Consider the following 17,846-nt stretch of genomic DNA (forward strand, 5'->3'; position numbering starts at 1 on the left):
TTTGTTTTTTTGCAAAACAGCTATGAATAATGGAGGTTTGTTTAGAGGAACTAACCAGGCCATGTCAGCCAGCAAAGGACGCCCCCCCCCAACCCCAAGAACAGAACAGAGGGAGAGCCTGCCCCGGAGTTTACCCATGTGCTTGTATGTTCTCAAGGAACTGAAAAACGAAGTCAGGAGCAACAAAGCCTTACTGGATTCTCTCAATGAAGTGAGCAGCGCCTTGTTGGACCTGGTACCCTGGAGGGCAAGGGAAGGGCTCGAGAAGATGGTCGCCGAGGACAACGAACGCTACCGACTGGTGAGCGACACCATCACACAGAAAGTGGAGGAGATCGATGCCGCCATTCTGAGGTCTCAGCAGGTAGGGCCCGTGCCTTGTTGCCTACGTGTGCTCCAGCTGTTCGGGGGTCTTTACCTGAATATATGTGTCTGCTGCTGAATTCCCATTCAATTGCTATGCTTCTAAAATGAACTTGGGTGGTGGGGGAGCCGGGTTTCAGTAGACTTTGGCCAGGCTGCATCCGACCACCAGGGCTCTGCTAATCTGCACACAGTAGCAGCCACCTGCCCCCATTATCTCACAGACAGCACCTGCCACACACAGAAAGCCTCGTTTTCCAAACAGAATGCTCTGTGTCTATATACTTGCACGCTGCTCACACCAGTCTTAACGCCTAGACTAAGCCAGTTTGATTTAGTATGCAGGTCGGTATCTACTGTCCCATGGTCAGGCTTCTGTAGCAAAGAAAAAGTTTTTTTTTTTTTTTTTTTTTTTTTATAAAGGAAAGAGTTTTCTTGGTGCTGTAGAGTTTTTTTCTAAAGATGACTAAAGGGGGAAAAAATTATAGTTTCTGACCTGCCTGTGGCTCACACGGTTTCTACTCCAAAGTTTCAGAGGATTCTGCTGTTAGCCACAACCCTGTGGAAAATGGCGAGTGGCGAAGGCGGTCCTGGGAGTGGAAAGTTTAACCTCTATCGACATCCTTGTGGCTCTTTACATTAAGTCGTGAGGTTCGGGTTGCGAACTCTGTGTGGGGTCATATGGGTTTTGTAGGCTGCCGGCAGCAGGAGATGTGTGACTGACCTCTTCAGTCACACCAGGCCAAAGCAAGGAGCACACGCGGAACTATGGGAGGGAGTCTCCGAAGCTGGTTTGCTGGCATTGCGTAATAGTAGTTTGTAGGATCCAAAGCCTCTGCCCATCCTTCAGTACACCAGCCGAGGATCGCAAAGGCTGATGGGAGACCAGCCTAGGACCCCTCTGTGAGGCGCATTCATGCCCGAGGAATGTGTTTGCCTGCCTGTCTTACAGTTTGCAGGCATTTGTAGGCTTCGTTGTTGTAGGAAAGTGGGTATGTCTATTTGTGAAGTTGATTCAGCTATTTTAAAATACCGGATTTTTTTTTTCATGAAAATTTATTTGAACATTTCAGGGCTGGCACCCAAGCCTTCTCTGAGTAACAAGGCAAATATTGTGTCCTTTGGGAGCAGGATTCGCTTGAGCACTTGACTGTGTTCAGTTAGTCAAGTGATGTAAGACAGCTACAGACTGAATGACAGGTTGAGTTCACATCGCTTAGCACACACTGAAGCTTGCCATGTCACTAACTTCAGATCAGTTACAGTAAGAAATGTTTGCAAGTGTTGCCCAAATGTTTTTTTTTTTTTAATTAACCAAGTTAATGTCATAGTCCTTGAACCTAAAATATCAAAATGTACACCCTTAGAGAAAACAATATTGGCCAGGCGTGATGGCATAGATCTCTCATGCCAGCACTCCAGAGGCAGACAGATGGATCCCTTCCTGGGCTTTATATGGATTTAAACTTGGTCTCATTTGCCTGTATCCATTTTCAGTGTGGCAGCAGCAACTGGTGGTGTGACCAGGGGAGATAAAACTCCACGTCTCCTTGTCCTCTAGGGCATATGCCTCATTTTTGTTGTGTGGGCCAGCCATTCCAGCTCTCTGCACAGCCTCTCCTGGTAGCACAGTGAGGGAGGCCATGATGGTCTAACACAAGGTGTCAAGGGAAACCCTGACTCCTTACTATGTCTGTCACCAGGATGCTGCAGTGGAAAAGTGCCTCATTACTACCCGGCACGCTGAAGTATGGACTCCACACCACTCTCTGTTTTTTACACTGTAGGATGACTCTTAGTTTCGGGCCAGTGGGAATAAAGCTTTGGGCGCTGCTTAACATCATCCCAAAAGGGATGTGGTCCCAGACTCAAGGCTAAAACCCTAGGCTCTTCATGCCACTGCCTCTCTTGGCATGAGTGAATGGGGCTACTATGTTGTGTGGTGGCATCTGGTTGGCTTGGAGTGGGTATTGTCTGTTACCTGCCTTGTTAGGCTGCCCCCTTCCCACATTCTTTGGCTAGAGAAAACAGGATTCTCCCGGGACCATGTCTGTGCCCATTGGTGTGTAAGGGTTGCCTGTCCAATCTGTACCTAACCTCGGATAGGTGAGACTCAAAGAAGTAGCAGAGAACATATCCCCTTGTGGTATCGATCCTCAGGACCCAGGGTTCAAAGTGCTCTGCCTGGCTCTCGACGCTGCAGCTGCGTGTCTATATGTCATGCTTGGGGTTTTTAGATGTACTTCTGTTGGAATGAAGAAACTAGGTCTGTCCCATCTCCCCGAGTGTTTACATTGTGTTAATGTAGGGTCTTTAAAGTAGAATTACTTTCTAACTTGTTTTTGAACAGCCCTGCCCCTCTCTTTTCCTACCTAATTATCCACCTCTGCTCCCACCTGGATTTCCAGCAGGGAAGTCACTAAAGTACCAACAGTGTTAACTCTGAATTATAATTTCCCTTGATTGCTTTGGGCTTTAACATCCTCCACCAGGCTATGAATTGCTGGTACAGTGAGGAAAAGAAACTCAGCCATCTCCGAGTGACCTCACGTACATTCAAAGTCCAGTGTTCCATGGGGTGTTTACAGGTTGTGCATGAGTTTTCCGAACACATTCTTCACACGTGGGTACAGATATGTACACACACATTGAGACGTAAACCCCGACAATAAGGAAATGGGAGCCTTTCATTATTTTATCATGGAGCCATGTGCTTGGATGGCACAGTGCTCCCTGCTCATCTGGGAATTGATGTCACAGGGGGAAAACGTTATTCAAAACGGTATCTATTGTCAGCTTTTGCAGCAGTTAATGTTTGGAATGTAAGACTCCTGAAAAGGCTGCCGTGGCACCTGCCATCTTTATGTCCTAACTGTGAGGCCACGGTACAGCAGAACGTAAGAGCTTTTTGGCGGCCGTGGCACCTGCCATCTTTATGTCCTAGCTGTGAGGTCACGGTACAGCAGAGCATAAGAGCTTTTGGACAGAGTTCTTCTCTCCCTGTTAATCAGTTATCCATTTATTTTTAAGATGCTATGAAAAGAGAAACTGAGAATCTCCAATTAGGAAGCGGGGTATTTAGAAACCACGCAAACAGGTAATATTTCTGGCACCAGGCACAGGAACCTGCTAACCTAATTATCATCTTTTGTTTAGTTTGACCAAGCGGCAGATGCTGAGTTATCCTGGATCACTGAAACACAGAAGAAATTAATGTCTCTGGGTGACATCAGGCTTGAGCAGGACCAGACCTCTGCTCAGCTCCAGGTTCAAAAGGTGAAGAAATGCATTTTCAGTTGCTGTCTGAGTTATGTGTCACCAGGCTCCACGTCTAGAGAATATATCCACGTGGTTTTCAGTTCCAAGACCCTGTCAGTATAACTTGCTATTTTCAACTACCTTGCTTGCTCACCTTCACCAAATCACACCGGGTCTTTGTATTTTGTCTTTGTTCGATAAATCCCAGGCCTTCACCATGGATATTTTGAGGCACAAAGACACTATTGATGAGCTTGTTACATCTGGACATAAAATCATGGCCACATCCAGTGAAGAGGAGAAGCAGTCAATGAAGGTATCACTTTGTCTGAACGCTGGGCAGTGAACTCCAAATGAATAGCATTGCTGAGCATCTTGCCGAGCAATGAATTCTAGAAGGACACTTTGTATCTGCAGCTGCTGTTTAAGCAACAGACTCATTACATTTAAATCAGGCATCTTTTAAGGTTATAGAATAGCCATGGAGACATGTCCCAGACGGGACCATCTGTATATATCTATACATCTAAGCTATTAAAGTTTCCTTAACTGACCCACGTTGAACATTCAACCAACCCAGTTAATATCAATTGTAGTGTTGTCACGATGGCATGCTGGCTTATAAGGTATAAGGTATAAGGTATGCTATCTATGGGTCATACACTCCTGGAACGTTTGTAACTTTTAAGCTGAAACAAAAACCCAAGATACACAAGTCTTCATTCTCTATGAAGTTACTCAAAGCAGTAAGGGAACAGTGAGCTAAGTCCCTAAGGAAGCAGTAGGTATATGTAGTCTTAATGCAGATTGATAGAAAGCCATGCCCAGTGAAGAGTGATTAGCTTGACTTATATACAGACATCTTGGGGTGCTTAAAGAAATGACTGCATGCCAATGTTTATGGTAAATATAGACCCCAAACAAAGACATAAAAATATCCACGCCTCAACTTACACTTTAGATAAAATACATTCTCTTTCAGGCGGAGCATGCATAAAATTACAGACTGTCCATAGCACCGTGCCCTACTTTGATTCCCATCTGGGCAATTAATTTTATGTGTAATTTATTTTTGTTCTTATGATTCCATTTGTGAAAGATAATCATTCTTTTTCCTTAGATTATCATGTAAATGCTGGTAGACTTGTGTGAAACTTACTTTCTAACCCTGAGAACATTGCAAGAATGCTAGAGAATTCTGCTTCTTATATCTTAGTGCCTGTGCATAAAAAATTCGAGTGCCCTCTTTTATTAACATGAACATAAGCATAGAGACGGTTAACCTGTGCAGATTTCGTTCGTTTATTTATTAATTACATCTGCCCTCTCTGTGCTGAAACTGGTCAGAACATACTGAGCCACAGCTGCCAGCCAGACAATCATGTTTCCTCATCTTGCTTTCTAGAAAAAACTGGACAAGGTACTGAAGAAATACGATGCTGTCTGCCAGATCAACTCAGAGAGGCATCTGCAGCTGGAGCGGGCGCAGTCCCTCGTTAGCCAGTTCTGGGAGACCTATGAGGAACTTTGGCCGTGGCTAATGGAAACACAACGAATCATCACTCAGCTACCTGCCCCAGCCCTGGAGTACGAGACTCTGAGGAGACAGCAAGAGGAGCATCGGGTGAGAACGGGAGGCTAGGATGGTGGTCTTCAGTGGGGTGTCTAAAGTGCTGCCTCACACACCACAAAAACCTGACATTTTAGTAATGCTGTGGTGTGTGTGGTCAGTATTCCCTCACAGCTGGGTACCTGTCGCACGCTGTACACATGACCCCCATACCAGCTGTCTTACACCACAGCCCATCTGGGTAGGAAAAGGAATACCATTTTAATATGCTACCGACGTGGGCTTTTGAGATTCTATGTTCTATGCTCGATATGTTATGTAGTGGTCAGAGCCATCTGAAGTATTAGAAACCAGAGTAGTGGACAGAAGAGCCATCATGCATACAAAGCCCCTGAGTACTGAGAAAATGTACAATGGCCTGCATTTGTCAAAACAGCAGTATCAAGAAAGCTAGCGGCCGTCCCCTCCTCCACTCTGTGAAACGCTGAAGCAGTGACCTAGGTATGTGAGGTGTACAGGGGACTCTGGCATCACGAACCCCTCCCTCTGGGAGGTACTTAACTGTTAACATCACTGGAAACTTAGAAGAATGTGGCTGGAAGAGGGCTCACATCTCAGAAGATCTGGAGTCCTTAACGTTTCTGGACTTCAGAACCTCATTGTTCTCCTTGGTCTGTACGCACTGTATTGTGAAGCTAGTCAGGATGGGGTGAGGACCAACCCAGGAGATGTGACAGTGTATTTTAAAAGATAAGATAAACTTGCTGGGTTTTTTATTCTGTGTGCATGAGTCTTCCTGTTGGATTCCTGGACCACATATAGACAGTGCTCAGAGGCCAGAAGTAGGTGTTGCATTCTCGGGGACTGGAGTTTTGGACAGTCGTGGGCTGCCATGTGGGTGCTGGGAATTGAACCCAGGCCCTCTGCAGCAGCAGTAGCTGCTCTTCCCCGTGACTCATCCCCAGGTCCTCCTGTCAGTCTCAGTCAGTTTTTTTGTTTGTTTTTGGTTTTTCAAGACAGGGTTTCTCTGTGTAGCCTTGGCTGTCCTGGAACTCGCTCTATAGACCAGGCTGGCCTCGAACTCAGAAATCTGCCTGCCTCTGCCTCCCAAGTGCTGGGATTAAAGGCGTGTGCCACCACTGGCCGGCCTCAGTCAGTTTTTTAAAACACCTTGGCATGGAAGACTATCTGTAGCTAACATTCTTACCCAGAAGAGAGTTCATTAAAGCAGCTTAAGGCAAAGTTAAATTTTTATGGGGTTTTTTCTAAAGTCATTCATCAAGTGAAACACTTTAAAATGAGGTGGAACTGAATTTCACTTCAGTCTGATGTTTTGTTGCCTCAGAAATCCTGGTGGCTGGTCACTGAACAACTCATAGCATAAGGCGGATCATGAACATCTCCGTCATAGGTGACTCAAACAACTGCTTTTAGAATAAACACCTGGTGGCAAGAAATGGCCCACTGGCTAGAATTTTAAAGACTGAATTGACTTCCTTGTTTTCATAGTCCCTGAACTTGCAAAACAAACTTATGGCTATACATACGAGGGTCAGGGCAAAGGTGTTGTAGCCACGCCTCCAGACTGTTCATAGGAAGTGTTACATCTTGCAATAATGCTCAGTGTGTAGTTGTGCGTTTAATCTCTTAGCCTTGAAGTTTTTAAGAGTTGACAATAGTACACACGACTGGGAGAGATGGCCTGGCAGCTTAGAGCACTCGCTGATCTTAGAGCACTCTCTGATCTCAGAGCACTCGCTGATCTCAGAGCACTTGCTGATGTTAGAGCACTCGCTGATCTTAGATCACTCTCTGATCTTAGAGCACTCGCTGATCTCAGAGCACTCGCTGATCTTAGAGCACTTGCTGATGTTAGAGCACTCGCTGATCTCAGAGCACTCGCTGATCTTAGAGCACTTGCTGATGTTAGAGCACTTGCTGATGTTAGAGCACTCTCTGATGTTAGAGCACTCGCTGATCTCAGAGCACTTGCTGATCTCAGAGCACTTGCTGATCTTAGAGCACTCTCTGATGTTAGAGCACTCTCTGATCTCAGAGCACTCTCTGATCTTAGAGCACTCGCTGATCTCAGAGCACTCGCTGATCTTAGAGCACTCGCTGATGTTAGAGCACTCGCTGATCTCAGAGCACTCGCTGATCTCAGAGCACTTGCTGATCTCAGAGCACTTGCTGATCTTAGAGCACTCTCTGATGTTAGAGCACTCTCTGATCTCAGAGCACTCTCTGATCTTAGAGCACTTGCTGATCTCAGAGCACTCTCTGATCTTACAGCTGGTGTAAGTTCTCAGCATCCATGTGGCAGCAGCTCACCACCTCACCTGCAGCTTCACATACAAATAATTGTAATAACTGATAGAAATTAATCGATGTATTCCATATCTGTATGCCACATGTATGTAGAATAGGTTCTAAAATATAATGATTTGTAATATATATGAGTATCTATCTGACACTGGTTCACACGTGTGACTACAGTGCCTATGGGCTCACCTCAACCTCACACCTCTGTATCTTGAGGTTTTTAAAATCCCGGTATCATGCCTTTCTTCCCTGCCCCACTGGAGGTCCTTCTGTTCCTGAGGTCCCCTCCCCCACTGGTTTCCGCACATGTTATGAATATACAAAAAGAAGCACCTAAAAGCCATGGCTCCGAGCGGTGGTGGCGCAGGCCTTTAATCCCAGCACTTTGGAGGCAGAGGCAGTCAGATTTCTGAGTTCGAGGACAGCTACACACAGAGAAACCCTGTCTCGAAAAACCAAAAAATAAAAGCCGTGGTTCGGCTCCTTCTCCGCAGACGGTGTGATGCTCTTGTGAAAATGGGCGACTCTTGCCATGAAACGCACATTTACTGTTCCCTTTGTACCATTACCGCCTGTCCCCTGAAAGGCACACGAGACTGGACATCGTCTGGTCTTCTGCTGGGGCTCCTCCTCCTGGCAGAGACCTGGACCCATGCCTTGAGGTGGGGAGGGGACTGGTTTAGCCATTCTTGCCGGCTGGATGCGTTGGAGGTGTGACCAGCTCTAATATGGAGGTGTGACTCAGATACTGAGAGACTGTTTGGCTCATTACAGCAACTTCGAGAACTGATCGCTGAGCACAAGCCACACATAGATAAGATGAACAAGACTGGGCCACAGCTGCTGGAACTGAGCCCGAAGGAAGGCATTTATATCCGAGAAAAGTATGTGGCAGCGGACACCCTCTACAGTCAAATTAAAGAAGATGTCAAAAAGCGAGCTGTAGTATTGGATGAGGCCATTTCTCAGTCTACCCAGGTAATCCTTTTTACACTAGGAAAAAGAATTCATTTTTCCCCCACACCCAGGCATGCAAAGCATTTTCCTGGACACTCTGGTTAAACTTCCTCTTAAACGATGTCACTGGGTTGGCTCTTAAGTGCGGTGCCTTTTCCATCAGAGGTGGGGGTCTGCTTGTAACTTGCACAGTGTTGGTTCACTCAACTTGAAGCTACAACAGAGTTTAAAATAAACAGGGTTTTATGATGCTGCGTAATCTCACATGACACCTTCATAAATATGAAATTAACTGTTTCTTTATATCCAGTTGTATGTTTGACCATGGATTACATACAAACTTGGGATACAACATTTGACATTTTGTCTAATTCTGTGGGTTTCTTTTTTCAATTGAGGAAATATATAATTCAAGAAATCCTGCCAGGCAGTGGTGGCACATGCTTTTAATTCCAGTACTTGGGAAGTGGAGACAGGCAGATTTTTTGAGTTCGAGGCCAGCCTGGTCTACAGAGTGAGTTCCAGGACAGCGAGGGCTATACAGAGAAACTCTGTCTCAAAAAAAAAAAAAAAAAAAAAAAAAAAAAAAAAAAAAAAAAAAAGAAGAAGAAGAAGAACGAAATCCTTTGGACCTAATCAAACCACCTAATCAAAACTATAAGTTTTATATGCACTCACACATTTTAGGATTTCAAAATGGTTGTCTTAAATGAATAATCAGCTTTGGCCTCCAAATGTGCAGCCAGCTTATCAAGAGAAAAAAAATAAGAATTGTGTTAAAATTAGACATCAGGTTGAGGTTCATATTGCTGCAAAGGAGTGGAAACTGCTTCTTAAATTATGGCAACATTCAGTTATTGATGGGAAACTCAAGTGTTCTCCCCCTAACTTCACATGAGAGTGAACAGGGGTCATGACTTTAGGCATGGCTTCATGCACCAGCCAGATGTAACGTTTTGGATGGAAATGTTGGCCAAGGATCTTCAGCTTTTAGTTGGGGGAAGTTTTACAGGAAAGGTGGCAACAGCCTATGGTTTCTACTCACAGTTCCATGACAAGATTGATCAGATCCTCGAGAGCCTGGAACGCATTGCAGAGCGTCTGCGGCAGCCACCGTCCATCTCCGCCGAGGTTGAAAAGATCAAGGAGCAGATTGGTGAAAATAAGAGCGTGTCCGTGGACATGGAGAAGCTGCAGCCACTGTATGAGACTCTGAGGCAGCGGGGAGAGGAGATGATCGCCAGGTCTGAGGGCACCGAAAAAGACTTATCTGCCAAAGGTGATGAGATGGGCTCGGCTTTCTTGTTTGTTTGCTTGTCTATTTTGGTCTTTTGTTTTGTTTTTGAGACAGGGTGTCTGTGTGTGTGTGTGTGTGTGTGTGTGTACATATATATATATATAGAGAGAGACATAGAGACATATAGATATATATGTATATATAATCTCCCTGGCTAGCCTGGAGCTAGCCATGTAGACCAGGCTAGCCTCAAACTTAGAAACCAGCCTGCCTCTACCTCCCAAATGCTGGGATTGCAGACACATCACCACACCTGGCCTCAAGCTTACATTTCAAACAGCTCTAGCTTCGTTTGCTGTTCACTGGCAGGCTGGCTGTGTAAGAGAACACCAGGTCTTTGAAACATTAGCACTGGGACATGTTGCTCCCCAAACATCCTGTGGCACCTTCCTCGGTTTGCAAAACCAACTGGTTGAAAACACAGTGTGGTCATGTAAAGACTGTGTTCTCTGGACCTCTTAGGCTAATAAGGTCAAAGCTGGGGATACAGTCTTGGTGTTTGATCTAGCCTGCTCCATCCCATAACCACCAGAACGGTGACCGCAACCGTAGCCACTTATATTAGAGTTATGATCTGTGGGCCAAAGGGAAGAGTGCACATATAGTGGAAATAAGACCATTCCAGGAGCAAATCAGAACTAGAAATCCTTCTTGGGATTGAACAAGCATAAGAAAACACATCTTACGTTGGTCACTTATTGTCTTTGGGATTAAGGCCGACCTTTGTCAACTTAAAACTTGGTAAATTTTAGTCTACTGTGAGCTTATGTAGCTTTATGCATCTACTTTTATAAGGAGGTGTCTCAGCACAGCTGGAGTGGACCCAGAGATCCTGTGTTGTGTGGGATAGGTTTGAGCCTAGCGATTACGCAAATCCTGCAGTTGGAGAAAACCTGGTCCCATCTATGTATTTAACAGGCTGAGTAGCTGCTTGCTGTATGAGCTGAAGTTCTGCTTTTGCTTACGTGAGGGTAGCCAGCATCTTCACTGATGTTGTTTTGCTATGTAGCTGTGCAGGATAAGCTGGACCGAATGGTTTTCATCTGGGGAAGCATCCACACGCTGGTAGAAGACCGGGAAGCCAAACTGCTGGACGTGATGGAGCTCGCCGAGAAATTCTGGTGTGATCACATGTCACTGGTGGTTACCACCAAAGACACTCAGGATTTCATCCGGGACCTGGAGGATCCCGGAATTGACCCCTCCGTAGTAAAGCAGCAGCAGGAAGCAGCAGAGGTACGTAACAGACCTCGGTTCAACTACAAACGAAAAGAACAAGGTTCAGCGAGACAACACCCCAATCCTGTTAAAATTTGTATCTAGTTCTGAATGCAGAGCGCTTAGTGAGTACCAGGACCCTATGGACTCACAGATGCTGCTTGGAGATTGTCCCTGAGATATCTGTGCACCCACACTGCTTGTGTCTGTGTCAGACAGACAGACAGACAGACAGACAGAAACACACGCATATGCACACACACACACACACACACACACACACACACACACACACACACGCACGCATACATACACACACACACACACATACACACACAAAGACAGGGTGTCTGCCCTTGCTGGCTCCCAGCTCTGCTGCTATCTCTGTCCTGCTGCTTGAAATCCTTCAGATGACAATGTGAGCTTGGGAAGTAAAAAGAAAGCCAAGCGCTGCTAGCTAACATCATGTAGGGAGCCCTCCCGAGGAGCCCTGTGTGGCCCCTTGTTTTGGTTTTGGTGTGGCTTTACATGGTATTCTGAGGCTCTGTTTTGAATTCCAGGCAATAAGAGAGGAGATCGACGGACTGCAGGAGGAGCTGGACATGGTCATCACGCTAGGCTCGGAGCTCATCACCGCATGTGGGGAGCCTGACAAGCCCATTGTCAAGAAGAGCATAGACGAGGTACCCACGACTTGTTTGTCAGAACGCCTTCTGCAGGACTTAGCCAAGCAACACTCATTTTTACCAACAGTCAAAAGTACAAGTTTGACACTGAAAGGACTCTAACATTTGTTTTGCAGCTAAATACAGCATGGGATTCTCTAAATAAAGCTTGGAAGGACCGGGTGGACAAACTGGAAGAGGCCATGCAAGCTGCTGTTCAGTACCAGGACGGATTGCAGGTGAGGTGGACGCAGCGTCCATGGGTCTCAGCCGGAAACAGGAAGCTCGCTCATTGATGTCTGTAGCCTGACACTCTGGCTCCAGCCCAACACTGTGACTATGTGCGCAGCTACGGACAAACCCATTCCCAGAGTTGCAGCTATTCTGACTCAACCTTTCTAGGAGATATTTCTTACCTTTCAGACATACGGATTTATACGTACATCTAAACGTGGATTAGTACACACATCCATGACATCTGCTATGAAAAGAAGTGTTCTAATTTTTTTTTAAGCTAAAGTAAATATTCCCACACTGTTTTTTTCATAAATTGTTGAGCACCCGGCAGCGAAGTGACAGGGGACAGAGTCTGAGTTCTGTTCTAAAGCTGAGTGAAGTAAGATGAAAGAGGTAAACACAGGCTAAAAATACCATCAAGTTTAACCGAAGTCAGAGTTGAAGAGAACCGACTCAAGGCCAGTGCTCTCCAGTGTACTAAAATAGAAGTCTATTTTATTGGCTCATAGCTGGCCGTATCAAGGTACTTTCTTCTTTTCCACATATATAATTGTTAAAATAGTTGTCTGTCACATCTCTTCAGGGTTCCCGTTTGGTTCATTAGCCAGTCAGAAACTGATTTTTAATATTAAAGTTCTCTTCAGGCCAGCTTAGGGATGTACCTTCTCTACCTCCCTCCCCTGGGTCCTATTTCCTAATAGGTTAGCAGGAGTTTAACCTTCCATACTTCTTACTGCATGGAAAAACCCTCTCAAGTATTTCCATAACACTGAAATGAATATTATTTTTATAGCTCACATGATAATGTTTTTTTTTCTCTTTCCGTATGCCACTTCTTCCTATGTGTGTAAAAATAAATAACACCAGCCAGGCTTTACGCCAGCTGGAAGGGCTTCGGACTTTGGAAATACATGAAATTTTTCATGACAAATAACACCTTATTATAGCTCTCACATGCGTGTGTACACTTGCACAAGCAAAGCAATGATTTCTTGCTTCTGTGTGGGGGGACATTAGGTCATGGTGGCAAGTGTTTGGAGTGGGGATTGTTTCCCATGGCTAGAGAAGATATTGCTACTGCCCAGGGTCACGTGGGAGCCATGGGCAAGGCACTGTGGTACAGACTCCTCACTAACAGCGAGCTTCATCACAGGTCCAGATGGTCATGCGTGGCAGCTCGAGTTCCTAAGTTGTGTTGCTGTAGCTGTAATGTGGTTCTAGGTACTCCATGAGGCTCAAGGCTTGATGATAAAGTGAAATTCATTTTCTTCTCAGGTTGCTGCCTAAGTAATTGGTTAATGGTTGTTTAAACGTATTAGTTTATAAGGTTTCTCTTCTTTCAGCTTCATTAAATGTGAAATAATTCTGTTCTACATTCATTACCTTAAAAATAAAAAAGAGTGTGTATTAAGCCTTGTAGAATATGTAGAAACCCTGAAGGAACAGAACGTAGGGGACAGTGAAGTCTTTCGCAATCATGGTCCCTTAATTATACATATGTACAGGATTTTAATGGTAATCTATGGAGTGTAAGAAGGTTAGATAGCCACTAAATGGTGGCTTTCTTGGTTATTTGAATAAATAGATACATTTGAATCTTTTTCTTACAGTATATTTTTAAATAAGCAAATAGGATAATCCACTTTTATGATTGAATATATAAACATTTTCAAATGAACTTTTCTTTGAAAGTGCTTGATAATTTAAGAATAGGATTCCCTTTTGCTGAATTGGAGGTGACATTTACTTGGTATTTGAGGAGCTGTTTTATATTACTGCTTTTATTTGGGCAAACGCTCTTCGTTTTAAAAAGTTTCAGCCAGTTAAAATCCGACTTTTAATATTAAAGCTCTCTTGAGGCCAGCGCCTTTCGTAGCATCTTCGAGCTCTTTCCGATCCCTGTAACACTAGAGTCTCAGCCATTTCGCAGCCACTGCGCTAACACATGGAAAATGTGTCTTGCAGGGAATATTCGACTGGGTTGATATCGCAGGCAACAAGTTAGCCACAATGCCTCCCATTGGAACGGACCTGGAGACAGTCAAGCAGCAGATTGAAGAGCTGAAGGTAGGGTGTGGAGCTCCCAGTTGGTAAGGAGCTGCCAATCAAGTTCTGTACGTAAGTCACTGATCCCAGGTTTCCCTGCTTAGTCTCTCAGTTGACATGATTGCGACACTACTTACCGACCCCAAAACTATGCTACTTATTTCTGTTGCACATATTTCACATATGTTCATGTTTGCACACGAGGATGCCCTGCACATGAGGAGGTCAGAGAACAGGAATCAGACTCAGGTTGTCGGGCTTGGTAATAAACAGCTTTCCCCGCTGATCCATTTCACAGGCCCTAAAGTTGATTTAAAATAACATCTATACATAGGAAGTATAAGTAAGTGCTTGTTTTTTAAAAAATGAAAGATTGTTTTATTTTAATTATTTCTTATCCTTTGTAGAATTACAAATAAGCAGAATGAGGTGGGGCAAATTCAAAAGCTATTGTTCTTCAAAGCAACTCTGCGTAAATTTTGATGTATAGCCCTTCAGATACCCTCCGATCTGAATGGGGGGTAGGTGTATTTAGAGGGGAAGGCCAAATTTGGATCATGACTTTGAGACTTTTACAATGTGCCTCATTATCCAGTAGTCTGTGGCAATTAGTGTAATTGATATGTTATTGTAATAGCAGCCACTAATGAATACCAGAGACTCAAATGCATATTTTCTATTGTGAATAAAATGTTGGTTGGCAAAAAGAAAATCATCAAGTGCCTGTCAGTCATATGGGAAAGAGCGGGAAAAGGGATGCTATTCTAAAGCCACACATGATACATCTGTAGTACCCATACTTGTGAGGCTGAGGCAGGAGGATGTCCATGGGTCTGAGGCAAGCCTGAGCAAAATAGTGGTGAAGGGCCACCCAGAACTATGTGGCAAGACCCTTCCTTGCTAGTGGTAATTATAATAATTATAAATTATTTTGCATTAACAGTAGGACATAGAAGTAATTATTAACAAATACAATACAACCATAGAAACATGAAAATTATGAGGGAATGCATACTATGTACTTGCCTGAGATCAGGAATTACTAAATTCCTTAAAGGCGTTGTTTCTAGGGTTTCATATGCACTAATATATAATCAGATATTTTAAAAAAATAAAAGTTTCTCCATGGGATGTATTAAATTTTACCGTGCAGAATAATAGTCAGATACCAAAACTGTAACTATTCATAAGCCGTTGAATAAAAGAGAAACTTCTACCTCTTTTGCTCTCAGTGGGACATGTGAACTTTAGAGTTATTTCTGTTTTTTTAAACATTCCTCTGTTGTTTGTTTTGTTTTGTTTCTTGCAGCAATTTAAGTCAGAAGCTTATCAACAACAGATAGAAATGGAAAGACTGAACCACCAAGCAGAGCTGTTGCTGAAGAAAGTAACAGAGGAGGTTGACAAGCACACCGTCCAGGACCCACTGATGGAGCTGAAGTTGATATGGGATAGCCTGGATGAGCGAATTGTCAGCAGACAGGTAAACACCTAGACTTGTGTGCATGCATGGACGCTCTCAGACAGCAATATAAAACTACTATTAAAAATTGAGTTAGCAGCCGGACGGTGGTGGCGCACGCCTTTAATCCCAGCAGTTGGGAGGCAGAGGCAGGAGGATTTCTGAGTTCGAGGCCAGCCTGGTCTACAGAGTGAGTTCCAGGACAGCCAAGGCTACACAGAGAAACCCTGTCTCAAAAAAAAACCAAAAAGATAAAAAGAAAAAAAAATCAAGTTAGCAGTTAATATCAATAAACTTCAGAAGCAGCTAAGTTGTCTTATTTAAATTCTCCTCTTTGTGCTGTATTTCACACACACACATCCACACGCACTGTGAGGATGGACTTGTACATCATTCAACAGTTGGCCTTCGCCCTTGCTTTGTAAGAGCACATCATTCACGATGCTGGGGTCTAAGCGGATTTTTCTTCTCTGCTTCTTGGCAGCACAAGCTCGAGGGTGCTCTCTTGGCACTGGGTCAGTTCCAGCATGCCCTGGACGAGCTCCTCGCATGGCTGACCCACACCAAGGGCTTGCTAAGTGAACAGAAACCTGTTGGAGGAGACCCGAAAGCCATCGAGATTGAACTCGCTAAGCATCACGTACGTACCGTTGCTGCCCATCACCGAGGTTCTTAACTTTGTGATTTTGACAAGAGATTGTCTGGCATTAAATTGCTTGAAGTGTGCTACCTAAGAGGTCACAGTGAAAGTATTTTCCCACCAGCGTGGCTTAACAGTTATCAAATGTAGCAAGGCTGTTGCAATAGGGCTGCATGGCAAACACGGAAGATTTAATCCCTGGTACCCATTGCTAAGTTAACATCAAATACTTTTTAAGATTGTAGGAAACAGCCTAAAGACTTGCAGGCTGAAATGCTGTTGTCCTACCGTGGCTTTTAATGTCTCTGAGCCTCTGGGCAGCAATAACTTGCCAGAATGACTCTTTATAAAAACAAGCTATGTTTGTTCTCATGGAATGAAGTTTATAGAAGCATTTACGTCTTAGGAAATCTGGCAATTGTCTTAAAAAGCACCCGTGATTAGAACTGGTGTGTAGCAGGGTTGGGAAGTAAGACACCCAAGCTGGTTATTTCGGCTAGAGATCTGCGGGAACCTTTTTAACTGTGTTTGTGTGACTAAGACACAGACCCTCTTGCCTTTTTGCCTTTCGTTTGTGAAAGACCACTGTGTAGTGACTTGGGATTGCCAAAACCAAGTCTGAAAGAAAGCTTCCAGCCTCTGCTTTGCATTCCCCTCTGCCTCTCAGCATCCGAGGAAGGAATTCTATAGAACTGTCCTGTAGAAGTCGACACCGGCAGTATTTAACTCTCAGACCGTGAGGAGTGTCTACTGCTGTTAACACGTCAAAGAGCATGCAGAGCCTGACTCCTTACTCAGGTCGGGTTTGTGCCTTTGGAAAACTCTGACTCATCAGATGCCTCAGAGACTGACTTGATCCCCAGAGAAGGAATACTCTGGGGGCTGCCTGTCTCATCTGGAAAGCCTCCCGGGTCTGGGTTCCCCTCCAGATGTGCAATGTCTTACATAGGATAAGAGATGACATTCTTCTCTCGAGTGCTGCCAAGCACACATCAGAGAGTTGTAGGGTAGAGTTCTAATGAACTCTCAACTAACACTCGGCAAAGGAGTCCTTTCAGGTCGGTAGTTCTGGCACCCCTTCAGTGAGAGAATAAAGTAACACAGTTTCTTCTTTCAAAACAGTCATTATAAAACATATGTCTTGGATATGTGATAATGTTATAATGAGTATAGAGGAGTAAAAGTTTCCTGTAAGACATTAGGATTAATTTCAGTTAAAATGGAGTTGAGTCAATGAACATGTTTTAATCACCTAGTTATAATCTCTACAGAAATATGTAGTCTTTCAGTTACAAGGTCATTCTAGTGGGAATAGCTGTCAAGTGTTTGTGCGGTCGCTTTGAGAGTGCCGGTCAACTAAATGTGTGTCCATCTAGGAACCTGGGGGGAGGAAGTCTGTTGCTTTAACACTTTTCATTATGAGGCTTTGGCTTCAGAACGTTTCACACACACCAGAAAATGAAACAGGTACAGTGGACTAGAGGTGTGGTTCAGGTGCTAGGCTCCTTACCCAGCATGCATAAAGACCTAGGTTTGATCCCCCGGCAATACCTAAAACTGGATGTGGTATCCCACCCCTGTATTCCCAGCGCTCGGGAGGTGGAAGAAGTCAGCCGAGCCACAGTGCCGCACACCTTTGACCCCTAGCCCTTGGGACTCAAAACCAGTAGATCTCTGTGAGTTGGAGGCCAGCTTGGTCTACAGAGCGAATCCCCAGGACTGCCGGGGCTACATGGCAAAATCCTGCCTGGAAAAACAAAATAACACCAAACAAGATAAAAACAAGAAAAGGAATTTCAGTGTCTTCTTTA

General features: G+C 44.5%; 1 protein-coding gene across 24 annotated transcripts in view; it reads left to right on the forward strand.

The window, feature by feature from the left end:
* The window catches only part of Dst (dystonin), a 415,027-nt gene that overhangs the window by 359,695 nt on the left and 37,486 nt on the right, over positions 1-17,846 (forward strand). For all 24 annotated transcript variants that reach the window (XM_031367095.1, XM_031367096.1, XM_031367099.1 and 21 more), the window contains 12 exons: positions 158-364; positions 3,520-3,639; positions 3,830-3,937; positions 5,027-5,245; positions 8,288-8,491; positions 9,518-9,749; positions 10,777-11,003; positions 11,546-11,668; positions 11,788-11,889; positions 13,853-13,954; positions 15,243-15,416; positions 15,880-16,035. In XM_031367095.1, coding sequence (XP_031222955.1) covers positions 158-364; positions 3,520-3,639; positions 3,830-3,937; positions 5,027-5,245; positions 8,288-8,491; positions 9,518-9,749; positions 10,777-11,003; positions 11,546-11,668; positions 11,788-11,889; positions 13,853-13,954; positions 15,243-15,416; positions 15,880-16,035 — 1,974 coding nt within the window. The remainder of the gene's footprint in view (positions 1-157; positions 365-3,519; positions 3,640-3,829; positions 3,938-5,026; positions 5,246-8,287; positions 8,492-9,517; positions 9,750-10,776; positions 11,004-11,545; positions 11,669-11,787; positions 11,890-13,852; positions 13,955-15,242; positions 15,417-15,879; positions 16,036-17,846) is intronic.

The sequence above is a fragment of the Mastomys coucha genome, unplaced genomic scaffold (assembly GCF_008632895.1).
Source record: "Mastomys coucha isolate ucsf_1 unplaced genomic scaffold, UCSF_Mcou_1 pScaffold14, whole genome shotgun sequence".
In the NCBI taxonomy this organism is placed as follows: Eukaryota; Metazoa; Chordata; class Mammalia; order Rodentia; family Muridae; genus Mastomys; species Mastomys coucha.